We start from the raw sequence: 14,336 nt of genomic DNA, 5'->3' as shown, positions 1-14,336 counted from the left end.
ATTCCTACACACAGAAAGCTCACTTCACACCTGAACTCACCATGTTTGTGACTAGCACTGACTGTTGGCAAATTACCAAACTACACTGTGGTTGTATACATGGGGGAAGGGGGAAAAAAAAAACTTTCACGGTTTCTTTTGAAGATGACATATTTATGATATCTGTACAATATTTGGCTCTTGTGCAATAAATAATTGAGTGTTCCCGGACTTTATGTACACTCTGTATAAAGAAGGCATGTAACTAGCCATGTTGAGGGGAAATGAGGATTGTACATATTCATCATGGGATGATGATAGCAGCATCTTTGAGAGGGAATATCTCCTCGGATGCAAATATAGAAGTTCCTGCGATCGCTGGCCCGCCTTGAAGATCTGCTGAATTGTTAATATTATATAAATATGAACGATCAATCAACAAATAAGCTGTGAGAAACAAATGATGTCTTCTTTTGACTTTAATTCTGTGGTTAATCTTCAGCATTGTTGGAAGGTCTCCTTGTAATTTAGCCTAATGTATATCACAGAGAGTGACAATAGCAAGAGATATTAAACAAAACATGATAAGAAAGTGTATAAGAGGAATAACATATTTTATATGAAGAATTTCTGTGAAATAATGTCATTCACCCGGAAGCCAGACAAGAGTCATTCAATAAAGGAGGGGCGCATGTTAATCTATGCACTAAAAAGCAGTTATTACAAATAATTTTATTACAGATGACATGCAATTAAAAGTCACAACATTGTATTCAATAAAATAAATTTTGTTAAGATGAAGAATGGAAGATCGGTAGCTGATGCCAGTCAGCGACTAATTGCAGTGGATGTTCAGTAACTATGAGACATTGCATTGTGAGAGGTAGTTGCGCAACTACTTCACAGCATCATTAAACCTGTGTGGTGAAGTCCAGATTATGACCCAGTGTGTTTTATAGCAAGGCAAAGTGAGTTGTATTTACTCAAAAACAGTGTTAATTTCTTCTATTTCTTCTGTCTTCTGTGATACTGCATGTTGGGAGAGAATTGAGTTGATTTTAAGTAATTCCCAAAGTATGTGTTGGTAACTGTTACTAATTAGGGAATGATGTTCAAGTATTACTATTTAAACTGTATGCCAATATTGACAACAAAAGTGGATTAAATTTTAAAGACCGTGCCTAAAGTTTGAAAAAGTTCTTGCTGAGATGAAAGCTACTGCAGGACAGCTAGCTACTGAACTAATTGCCGGATTAGATACAACTAATGGTAACATAGACCAACAAGCCAATAAGTTAGAGGAACATATTGCTGGCTCACACCAGGAAAAGGCTTAATTAAATAAAAAAGATACAACAATTAAAATCCACTATACTAAATTTAAAAGGAGAGTTATTACCTGAGGTAGTTAAGCAATCTGTCAACTATAATGTTGTAACACAGATTCTCAGCATAGAATAAAAATTAAAAGAATATTTCATTTGTCTTCTTACATTCACCAAATGAAAATAAATTAACAGTTCTGCACAATATCTGTACTCATACGTATGATACCTTATTTTATAGTTTTCATTCGCAAGTATCATTCATTGGTAAAAAGACATAGGGATCAGTCTGGAGTAATATATATCATCATAGAAGTAAATATGGATATAAAAGAGACTGAAGAATTTAGGAAAATGTAGATTTCTACTTACTGTCAAAATGGCACATTAAGTTGCAGACAGGCGCAATTGAAAGGCACTTGCGTAAAGCTTTCGGCCACAACCTTCATCAGAAAAAGAGAGACATACCATATATTCACACAAGCTAGCATACATCAAGCACACATGACCACCAACTCTGGCAGCTTGGATATTTTATAGACTGTTTGGGCAGTGGAACACCACTTTGGGATGGTTGCAAAAGGGTTGTTGATACGTATTTATGGCTGAGCAGCCGGAGTTGGAGGTTGTGTGTGCGTGTACGCGCGCAGTGTACTTGCTTGTGTGAATGAATGGTGTGTGTTTCTCTTTTTCTGACAGAGGCTGTGGCTGGAAGCGTTGTGTAAGGGTCTTTTAATTGTGCAAGTCAGCAACTTAACTTGTCATCTTTAAAGAAAGTAGCAATCTGTGTTTTCCTACACTGTTGATATTGCCACCTGGAGTGTCCACTTTTTGGACTGAATAATTTATTGAGTAAGAATCGTCAGAAGTACAAAAGCAATTCTCTGTCACTAACGTAAGACTAAATTGTCTCAAGAGTTCAGAAATGTAATCTGCAGATTGAGTGAGTGCTTCGTGTTTGTTTATTCATTACTGACTCTGGCCATGGACATGAAATACCAGAACATGTAACTACTATGTGGAGATATTCAACCCGATCATTTTGGCAAGAACCAGTAACAAGCAAATTGTGTCTGATAAACCAGGAGTAATATACTGTAAAGGAGATGACTGGTGGCAGAACTTTACGCTGTATGTGTGGAGATGCGTAACTTGCTGAAATCTTTCATTTGGAGTATGCTGCAAGTGTTGTTCAAGCTAAAAAGAGTGTGCTGAAAATTGATACTAGAAATCTAGTGATACTCTGTTGGAAAGGGCAAATACTACAGGAACATCACTTCCTGGTTCAGAATGTTCTGTAAAGATTTACTCATTGAAATCGTTTTACTATGACAGAAATTAGTAGTCACAGATAGAATAAAGGACTTATTCTGGTGAAACAGTGAGTGCTCAAATATAGTAGAGAGGTGAAGGTGTCTCAACAGACCAAAAAAGCTTTGGAACTCAAGACGAAGATACTGCTAATGAAACCTAAGGAAAAGTATTGAATTTCTTGCTGTAACCATCTTCTTTGCAATGATTCACTGTTGTGACCATTTAGCATTGTTTGAATTTTATATATTGCCAATAATTAGAAAATTTTTATTGCATTCAGTATTATTTGCGACACAATTTATTCTTTATTAAGTACAGCAAAAATTGATATATACAAAGAAACGTGGTTTAACATTCATATAAATTTTCTCAAGTGGTAATTGCTGAGTGCTTTGTGGTTCTCTACACTGTCTTTGTGTAAACATGCTGCTATTCATGACATCAGTAATGTCTACAGTCTGAGTAAAACAACTTGGTCTTTTATGTTTGCCACTTCAACTACCAGCTTCCCTTTCTTTAAGACTCTGCCAGTCCCAGCAGAACACATTTTTGTATGATTTGACCAACAACAATTAAATGGGGTGCCAGCAAGGCTTGATACTGGATTAAGTGTATGCTTCACACTTATCGGCAACTGTAAATAAGTTTACGCTTTGTTGTGGAGCGTTTGCAGCAGTGATACGTTTGCATGTGAAATTATCTCTTCTGTCACTCAGTGACCATAATGGCCCCAAAATTGAAGATGTCAGAGAGGAGACTGAAATAATGAATCCAGTAATCTGAAATTGTTTCATTGTGGAAGATCATAATATGGTTTCTCCTTTCAACCATCAAACACTAAAATGTCAGATATTGAGATGAGTTGGAGATGAGTAGAAAATCAGCTAAACTGCTTGATAGACATTTTGAACAGGTGAGACATTTCTTAGATTGTACAGAGATTATACAAAAGAACTTGCTCCCCTTCTAGCAGTAGATGATTTGAAAACAATGACGGGCATTGATTGATTGATTGATTGCGAAAATCCTGTTGTGAAGAAGGATCATCAATCTGACGAATGGAATTGTAGGCCTATATTGCTGATGTCACTCCGTTGTAGAATTAGGGACCCCGTTCTGTGCTCACGCATATGATATTTCTGTAGAAAACAAGTTGATTCTGTAGAATCTAACACATATTCCATAAACAGGGATTTTGAAAAAAAAAAAAGAAAGAAAGAAAAGGAAAGAAAAAAGAAAACAGATCAGTCAGTTTGTTCATGAAATCCAAAGCACTGTAGACAAAGGTGCCCACTCTTGGCTTCCAGAAGGCATGCGATGAAGCTCCACACTGCCATTTAGTGAACAGAATGTGAGCTAACCAAGTGTTGGAGGAGATTAGTGACTGAATACAGAACTTTCTAAGAGAGAGGACTCAATACATTATTCTTAATGGGATGGAATGAAGTGACATAGAGGTAATTTGTGGAGGTGCCCCAAGGGAGTTATAAAACCATTATCATTTACAATTTGTGTAAATGATCTGATGGATAACGTTGGAAGCTGAATGAAGTTTTTTGTAGACAATGCTGTTGTCTATTGCAAGAGTGTAACAAATGTAGAACGACCTGTAGAGTATCGAAGATTAGTGCAGAGACTGACAGTTGACCCTAACTGTAGAAAAATATAACATACTCCACATAAATAGGTGAAGAGATCCATTAATGTTTTGTTATGCTATTGGTGAAAAGCCACTGCAAATAATAACCGTAAAATACGTTGGAGGAACCACTCTAAAATGGAATAACTGTATAAAACAAATTATAGCAAAAGCAGATGCTAGGCTGAATGTTATTGGAGGAATTTTAAGGATTCATCCATGAAAGAAATGGCTTATGAACACCTGTTTAAGTAATTTTTGAGTACTGTTCACCAGTCTGGGACACTTACACACACAATCAGTGTTACAAATTGACATGAGTTTAAAGTTTTGAGGGATATTTGGATCCATTATTTTGATGAGTGTCATTATTCTTTACCTCCTCCCCCCCCCCCCCCCCAAATCACCCATCTCCTACCCATTCCACACCTCATAAGTTTATCCTAAGAGGAGATTGTTTTAGTCACAGAAACTTGTTACCTACATTGTGCATTTAGTGTTTAAAACATAGTAAAATACGTTATATATATTCTGAATGTGCCTTATTATTATTATTATTATTATTATTATTATTATTATTATTTTACAGTTTGTCACAACTGGCAAAGTCCCTTTGCAGAATCCAACCTGTTACCAGTGGTCTGTCATTGGGAAGTAGTGGTCTGAATGGAGGAGGGGATGTGTATAACATCTCAACAAACACCTTCTTTAATACCTTGCCTCCATACAATCTTGAAAGGCAGTCACGTTTGGATGATCTTATGAACAAACTGGAAGCTGCTGCAATGAGGAAAGAGGTGTAGTACACAAATGCAGCATATTAAGTAATACTAATTGTGACATTTAAAATAAATTTCAGTGAACTATTCAATTTGAGCCCATGTCTAATGGATAAATGAACGAGGAGGAGGTGAGGAGAAAGGAGGGGAGAATTGAAGGGGCAATGAGATCTAGGTCAGTAAATGACAAGAAGAGCACTTGCTGTCATACAGGCAGGTTTAGAAATGTTTTGCACTTGGGGTGAAAAGGATGGCAGCAGGATAGAATAGAGGAAGAGGAAGAGAGAACAGTGGATAGTGTCACAGGCTCATACACCTGTAAATCAGACTAATATGAGGAGTCAGAGCAGAGGAATGACGGTAAGAAGCTGATGCTGGTGAGGGAGGAAGGTAGTGGAAATGGGGGCTGTGATGCACGTAGAGAATGAAGTTAAGGCAGTAGTCATCAAACTTTTTTGCTCAAGAGCCAACACTGTCATTGTGGGGCAGCTTCTCAGGCCATATATGTACCAATCTTATTATTAATTGGTAAACTACATAAATTAGTATGTTATGAGCCCCAATTAGACTAGAGATAAGTTACTGCTAGCCCTCAAGTTCTGATTGTTAAAAGTTGGCCCATTCAGAATATGTTGTGTCAAGTTTTCTCTGTTTCAGATTGCTGCCACCCTCATTAACATCAAAGTTGTGACACTTTAATTGCCTGTTGATGTGCTATTCTGTTAGCATATGACTGATTAACAACAGTAATTGTACTTAAATGCAGTATCAGGCACAATCACAAATATTTACAAATGGTTTTAAATGTAATTTTTCTTCTACTCATTCTGCTGTATTACAAGAGCCTTAATTTAATTTCATATTCCTTGCTGCAAGTACATACCACATTTGGAGAGGACCGTCTCTATAATCTGCATTCATGAATCAATATTAAATTGTCAAAATTTGTGCCATAGCAGCTGTTCAGTGTGAGTCATACATGCCCATCACTTGTCAGTTCTGGAAGACAAACAATGAAATATGTCCCCCCCCCCCCCTTTCTCGATCTCCTAATCTCTCAGTGGCCACACTACTTTCGTCTCAGCCCCTGTTGTAAGCAGCCAACTTTGGTTAGTTCACAACTGATTTCACCTGTGTTCAATTAAAATTGAGCACATTTTAGAATATGACTGTCACGGTAACTATTTTTATTTGTTACTGAGCAGAAAACTAGACTCCTAAGAAGCTCTTATTGTTAGTTGACGTCACTGGATCCAGCGGCTAGTTGCTAGATGCATATTATTATAAAATATGTCTGAGAAACATGGACTGCATGAATACTAGGCTCAGGTCATATGTGGTCAAAGTGTTGTCATTTGACAACCTCTGAGTCAAGGGAATTAAGGGTCTAAATGATAAACCCTATAAATCATTCTGAAATGAGCCAGAGTAAAGTAATGAGGCTTAAGAACCTGATGAGGGTGGGAATAAGGGTTAGAGACTACATCAACATCCATACTCTGCAAGCCACCTGACTCTGTGTGGCGGAGGGTACCTTGAGTACCTCTATTGGTTCTCCCTTCTATTCCAGTCCTGCATTGTTCGTGAAAAGGAGGATTGTCGGTATGCTTTTGTGTGGGCTCTAGTCTCTCTGATTTTATCCTCATGGTCTCTTCACGAGATATACGTAGGAGGGAGCAATATACTACTTGACTCTTCGGTGAAAGTATGTTTTCGAAACTGTAACAAAAGCCCATACTGAGCTACTGAGCGTCTCTCCTGCAGAGTCTTCCACTGGAGTTTATCTATCATCTCCGTAACGCATTCGGGATTACTAAATGATCCTGTAATGAAGCGCACTGCTCTCCGTTGGATCTTCTCTGTCTCTTTTCTATCAACCCTATTTGGTACGGATCCCACACTGCTGAACAGTATTCAAGCAGTGGGTGAACAAGCGTACTGTAACCCACTTCCTTTGTTTTCGGATTGCTTTTCCTTAGGATTCTTCCAATGAATCTGTCTGGCATCTGCTTTACTGAGATAAGGGATCTATCTTTATATGTATTCACAGCACATTACACTTATCTACATTGAGATCCAATTGCCAATCCCTGCACCATGCGTCAATTCGCTACAGATCCTCGTACATTTCAGTACAATTTTCCATTGTTACAACCTCTCGATACACCACAGCATTATCTGCAAAAAGCCTCAGTGAACTTCCGATGTCATCCACAAGGTCATTTATGTATATTGTGAGTAGCAACGGTGCTATGACACTCCCCTGTGGCACACCTGAAATCACTCTTACTTCGGAAGCCTTCTCTCCATTGAGAATGACATGCTGGATTCTGTTACCTAGGAACTCTTCAATCCAATCACACAATTGGTCTGATAGTCCATATGCTCTTACTTTGTTCATTAAACGACTGTGGGGAACTGTATCGAACGCCTTGCGGAAGTCAAGAGACACGGCATCTACCTGTGAACCCGTGTCTTTGGCCCTCTGTGTCTCGTGGACGAATAGCGTGAGCTGGGTTTCACACAACCGTCTTTTTCGAAGCTGATGCTGATTCCTACAGAGTAGATTTCTAGTCTCCAGGAAAGTCATTATACTCGAACATAATACGTGTTCCAAGATTCTACAACTGATCGACGTTAGAGATATAGGTGTATAGCTCTGCACATCTGTTCGACGTCCCTTCTTGAAAATGGGGATGACCTGTGCCCTTTTCCAATCCTTTGGGACGCTACGCTCTTCTAGAGACCTACGGTACACCGCTGCAAGAAGGGGGGCAAGTTCCTTCCCGTACTCTGACTAAAATTGAACTGGTATCCCATCAGGTCCAGTGGCCTTTCCTCTTTTGAGTGATTTTAATTGTTTCTCTATCCCTCTGTTGTCTATTTCGATACCTACCATTTTGTCATCTGTGCGACAGTCTAGAGAACGAACTACAGTGCAGTCTTCCTCTGTGAAACAGCTTTGGAAAAAGACATTTAGTATTTGGGCCTTTAGTCTGTCATCCTCTGTTTCAGTACCATTTTGGTCACAGAGTGTCTGGACATTTTGTTTTGATCCACCTACCGCTTTGACATAAGACCAAAATTTCTTAGGATTTTCTGCCAAGTCAGTACATAGAACTTTACTTTCAAATTCATTGAATGCCTCTCGCATAGCCCTCCTCACACTACATTTCGCTTCACGTAATTTTTGTTTATCTGCAAGGCTTTGGCTATGTTTATGTTTGCTGTGAAGTTCCCTTTGCTTCCGCAGCAGTTTTCTAACTCGGTTGTTGCACCACGGTGGCTCTTTCCCACCTCTTACGATCTTGCTTGGCACGTACTCATCTAACGCATGTTGTACGATGGTTTTGAACTTTGTTCACTGATCCTCCAAATTATCTGTACTTGAGACAAAACTTTTGTGTTGAGCCGTCAGGTACTCTGTAATCTGCTTTTTGTCACTTTTGCTATACAGAAAAATCTTCCTACCTACTAGGGAGATTACGTGACCAGAGGATGTGTTACAAAGACAGTTCTCATCAACTTGGTTCAGAAAAGATGTTGCTGGGATCAATGATTCTGGTGGCATGGGTTATGAATCACCCATTGATGTAGACTGTGTCATGATCATTGAGACAGTGTGTCACTGGGTGATCAAACTATTCTCTGGCCACAGTTTGGCAGCCTCTTTCATAAGGGTGGACAGCTGGTTACTGGTCATGCTCACAAGAAAGTCTGTACAGTAGAGTTGGTAAACCATGTTCATCAAGTACATTACATGTACGAGAACACTGAAATTCAGAATGTGAACTTTTTGTTGCATTGTGAACCAACATTTAGATGATAACTTAGCAAGGGCAAGGAAAATGGAGGTGACTTTTCAATTTATAATTTATATAACAAGAAATATATTTCCATAAATTCAAAACTGTAGTAATAGAACACCATCATTAGAATAGAATGCCTTTTGTTAAATACAGCCAAACAGTTGGGTGAAATAGAATTGTGGTTTATTAGTCTCATAACGTACATAATCTAAATCATTTTATTTACGTGCAGGAGACACGTCAAAATTTTGGTAAAGTTTTACCATATACATACGATACCTGATTTTAACAAATGGTACTATAACAATAATACAACATAAAAATACACATACAATAAAAAACTAACAATTAATTACAACAACTGATTTTAGCAAATAGTATCATAATAATCGTATAATTCCGTTACACATACAATAAAAGACTAACAATTAATTATCCGTTGCTCAAATTATCATGTCATCCTTTATGAATTCTTCTATTGAATAGTAGCATTTATCCCACAGAATCTGCTGTAGCCTTATTTTTAGACTCTCTGGCTTCATATTAAATATATTTTCGCCCATTAGCTTGTTATGGTGTGTGGGTAACATAAAATTATTTTTATTTCTTGTGTTGTATGTGTGATTAAATGATTTCCCTCAAATAATTTTTGTCTACAGTGTACAAAGATTATAATATTATAAATGTATATGGAGGGAACTGTTAGAATTTGGTAGTTCCGAAATAATGGGCGACAAGATTCCGTTTGTTGTGCACTACGCATGTATCTTATAATTTTCTTTTGCAGTTCAGGATTCGAGATTTGAATTTCCCCAAAAAATGATACCATACCTAATGACAGATTCAAAATAACTATGATATGCTATTTTTTGTGTACTCATGTCAGTAGAGTTTGCTAGTATTTGCATTGCAAATGCAAAGCTGCTTAGTAATTTTGATAGGAACTCAATATGTGTACTCCAGTTCAAGTTGTTGTCCACATTTAGTCCTAGGAATTTGACTGTGTTAACTTCTTCCATAGGATGATTGTGATGATGTATTTTAAGATCCACACATTTCAAATGTTTGCTTTTGAAATGAACCATATTGGTTTTTGCAATGTTCAGTTTCAAGCCATTTAACTGAACCAGTTTTCTAGAGTACCCATTGTGCTCACAATGGAGCTCTGAATTTTTTTTCTGCGTCATCTTCAATTAAAACAGAAGTATCATCCGCAAACAGAACTGACGGGGAATTTATATTTATGGGCAAGTCATTTACATAGAATAGGAACAGGATTGGCTCCAAAATGGAGCCTTGAGGCACACCTTGTGATACTGTACTCCATTTAGAATAATAATTCACTGCATTTTATGTGGCACTTTTCTTTGCTTTCTGTTGTGCAAGTATGATGTGAGCCATTCCAGAGCTTTGTTCTTAATCCCATATTAGTTTAATTTGTAGATAAGCAAGTCATGGTTCACTGAGTCAAATGCTTTTGAAAGATTGCAGAAGATACCTGTGACAGTACTCCTCTGATCCAATGATTTGCATATCTTCTCAATAAAGTTATTTACTGCATCCAGTGTGTTTTTTCCTTGTTGGAATCCAAATTGGTTACTTACAATAATATCATTTTTTATGATAAAATTTTTGATCTGATTTGCAGCTACTTTCTCTAACACTTTTGACAGGATTGGGAGAATAGAAATAGGGCAACAGTTTCCCATATCTTCCCTCAACCTTTGCTTGAACAGAGGTCGCACTTCGGCATTATTTTAACACATCAGGAAAGCACCCCTGTTCAAAAGATTGGTTGATTATTTTAGCTAGTGGGGGTGCTATTATGTCAGATACTGCTTTAATCACTTTACTTGGTGCCCCATCCCACCCAGCAGAATTTTTATTTTTTAATGACGATATAACATTTTTCACATCCTTTATTGCGACTTTTTTAAAATCTGTGAGATACTCAGCTTCTTGGTCGAGTCCAAAGGTATTTACTTTACTCTGATATGCTGCTACATCAACTTCTGACTTTGCTACATTTATGAAGAATTCATCTAAACGCTCTGATATTTGAGCTGTGTTTACAACAACATTATCATCTACTTTAATCTTAGTTATTTCATTACTGCTGACTTTAACACTTAACTCTGATTTGTCAACAGACCACACTGCCTTTGTCTTACTATTATGTTGTAAAATAAACTTATTGTTTGCCATTTGTTTTGCTGCCTTTACAACTTTTTTGAATATGGCTTTATAATGTTTCACATACACAGCAAAATGTCTGTTTTTGTTATATTTCAGTTCATTATGTAGTTGCTTCTTCCTAGTCGTTTTGTTACATTTGGCTTTAAGTAGAAAAGTTTCATTAAATATTTCAAGCAAGCTACCAAGAAATTTGTTAAAGTTAGTACTATTTGAGATACAGCTGTCATAAGGCCATCCAACCTCTCTTAACTTCTTGCTAAATATAGTTAGGTTTTTTTCATGGAAGTTCCTTTTCATGTAGCTTTTGTTACATGAAATTTCTTTATAGAGTTTTGGTAGTTCAATGAATAATGCGGAGTGGTCAGATTTCTAAATCTAAGCAAAATTTATTAACATCTTCAAACACATAATTTGTTAAAATATTATCAATACAGGTCGCTGACTGTGCATTTATTCTAGTGGGTTGCATGAAGTTTGCTTCGAAGCCATAGTTTTTTTTATTAAGTCATTGAATTGGGACACATCATTGCTGTCAGCTATGATATTAATATTTAAATCAGCAGCTATTATAATATTTTTCTTTTTTCTTTATTAAGATTTTCAAGAAGGCACTTAAATTTGAGCAGGAAAGCTTCAATTGTAGTTCTGTCTGGTACTCTGTAAATAGAAACTACTAAGACATTTAGGGCCCTTAACTCGATGCAACAGCTTTCAAATATACATTCTTCACTCAAATGATTAAAATCATTCCTTACTTCATATTTCATCATTACCAAACACTGTTTCCCATCCCCATCATTACTTACAAATTTCCCTTATTATTCAGAATTTTACGTGAAGCAAAATAATCAGAAATGTCTTGGGACTAAAATATTACAATAGGAACTTAAAATTAAGAAAAAGTAGATCATGAAAAAATAGAAGGAAAGCTAGACACAATAAGGAAGAGATGAAATGTATTTTATGGACACCTCTAAAGCTAGGTGATGTGGCTCAAAGAAATTATAGCAAACCTGAGGGAAATGGAAGTAGCAGAGGAGTAAACTGGAGAAAGAGAGAGGTTCTGAGCAAAAGTAAAAAGTCTCAAAGGCTTTTAAGAGCAAACAAAGAAAAAGGCAGATGAGATATGGGCAGAAGAAAGAAAAGAAAGGCGTAGGAAAAGAAAACTACTGGATAGAAAGAAAGGAGAAAAGAAAGAATACACAAGTTATTTCATGTGGTCCTGAATAGATCAAACCATTTAAAAGAAATCAGTTGTCACTTAAAAATAGTTTTTACAGAAAGATTCATCATTAAACTAAGATTACTCTGTTTTATGTTTTTTTCCTCCCAAATTGACAGTTTGACAGTGTAGTTGTGTTATAGTATTTGAATCATCCTTATATCTGGGAAAAAAACTATTGAAGAATGCTAGTGTAGAATTGTACTCTACAATGTATGATGGTTGAGCCTTTATCAAAGTAGTGAACAATAAATGATACAGGAGATAGCTAGGGAAGAGTTTAAAAGTAGTTGAGGAGATACTGTTTCAGTTTACATTTTGGGAATAATAGGGATTAGGTAAAATGGTGTATAGCAGAGCAGTCAGGAATATGTTGTGGTGTGAATACTTAAAATAATAAATGGCCTGCATAAAGAAAGGGAAATAAGAAAGAGTATCAATAAAACTGAGGTGTGATCAAAAATTAATGGGTCTTGTTACATCCAATTTTTAAATTTTTTTATCCTGTTGATACTGCTCCTGATGTATGTTTGCATTTTCATCTGTTTTTAATGTGTAGTTTACTGTTGACAGTCAAAAAGATTGTAATGTTTTCAAACTCTCAGCGAATATTTACTTTTGAGAAAGGTGGCTCAAAGAATTTGTAATAAATTTTGCTTGAAAAATGGAATAAACTACAGCACAACATTTGAAATGTTGACTGTGGCTTGTGGTGAATCTACTATGAGTAAGAAGGGAGCTCACAAGTGGTAGAAATGTTTCAAAGAGGTTTGAGAAGACATTGAAGATGATGGCCACCGTGGATGCCCTATGACCACCCTAGACACCTTAGCACGTCATTTACTGATGACAATGTGGAAGAAGTAAAGAAAATGGTTCTGGAAAATTGCCAAATCACCATTGTAGAGGTTGCTGATGATGTTGGGATATCCATTGGCTCATGCCAAGAATTTTTTTTGAGTGTGGAATGTGTAGCAGCAAAGTTTGTTCTGAAACTGTTCAATTTGAACCAAACGTGATGTTGTGTAAATGTCGCTCAGGAACTGCTGAATGAAGTCAACAATGATGCAGAACTTCCAAAGAAAGTTAGAACAAGTGACAAAACATGGATATACAGGTATGGTGTTGAAATATGAGTATGACATCAAAACCAAGGCCCAGTTAGCTCAACAGACACTGCCTAAAGAGCCGAAACCGAAAAAAATTCAGCAAATTTGATCACACATGAATGTTCTCACTGTTTTCTTCCATTACAATGGGACAGTGCATCGTAGGTTCCTTCCTTATGGTTGTACAGTCAATATACTACCTGAAGTTATGCACCATTTGTGTCAAGAAATCAGAAGAAAACAGAGTTGTGGCAAAACCACTCATGGTAATTGTATCACAATAATGCTGCTGCACACACCTCAATGCTTGTGCATAATGTTTTGCCAAAAGACAAAACCATTATGTGGTTTCAGCCATCATATTCACTGGACGTGGCCCTCGGCTGCTTCTTTCTATTCTGCAGGCTGAAGAGAACCATGAAAGGACGTCGTTTTGTAACCATCGATGAGGTAAATCTGAATTGGTGAAGGAGCTTACCACCATCGTGAAAAGTGAGTTCCAGAAAATGCTTTCAAGATTGGAAAAAACACTTGCACAAGTATATTATATATGAGGGGGGGATTACTTTGAAGGGGACAAAGTTGATGTTCATGGGTAAATAAAGATTCTTCAAGGGAAAAACAAACTCCCATTATTGTTTGATCACACCTCATATAGTATGCTGAGGCTTTACGAGTAATTACTGGAAAGAAAAAGTAACCAACATATTATTGGTATCAACAAGAAAAACTCTGACGCCCATGTGATTTCTACACGATTTTGTTGCTCTTCATGATGTGTACGCTGCAATTGGATATAATTGCTCTGTCTGAATAGCCCCATGGCAAAGAAATATGCCAAGACCTGGGATGGTACAAGGAAGGGAGTAGTCTTTGGTAAGTCACATTTGTTTTCTGATTAATAGTTGCAAGAAAATGTGGGTGGGTGACTCAGTTCAGTTCCTTAAAGATCCTGGAATTTGTT

General features: G+C 36.9%; 1 protein-coding gene across 1 annotated transcript in view; it reads left to right on the top strand.

Annotated features, from left to right (window-relative positions):
* The window catches only part of LOC126285386 (uncharacterized), a 185,596-nt gene that overhangs the window by 97,574 nt on the left and 73,686 nt on the right, over window positions 1-14,336 (top strand). The window contains exon 8 of the mRNA XM_049984725.1: window positions 4,847-5,054. Coding sequence (XP_049840682.1) covers window positions 4,847-5,054 — 208 coding nt within the window. The remainder of the gene's footprint in view (window positions 1-4,846; window positions 5,055-14,336) is intronic.

This window comes from Schistocerca gregaria, chromosome 8, assembly GCF_023897955.1.
Source record: "Schistocerca gregaria isolate iqSchGreg1 chromosome 8, iqSchGreg1.2, whole genome shotgun sequence".
NCBI classification, from domain to species: domain Eukaryota; kingdom Metazoa; phylum Arthropoda; class Insecta; order Orthoptera; family Acrididae; genus Schistocerca; species Schistocerca gregaria.
The sequence above is the reverse complement of the archived record's forward strand: the minus strand, read 5'-3'. Positions and strand labels throughout refer to the sequence as shown.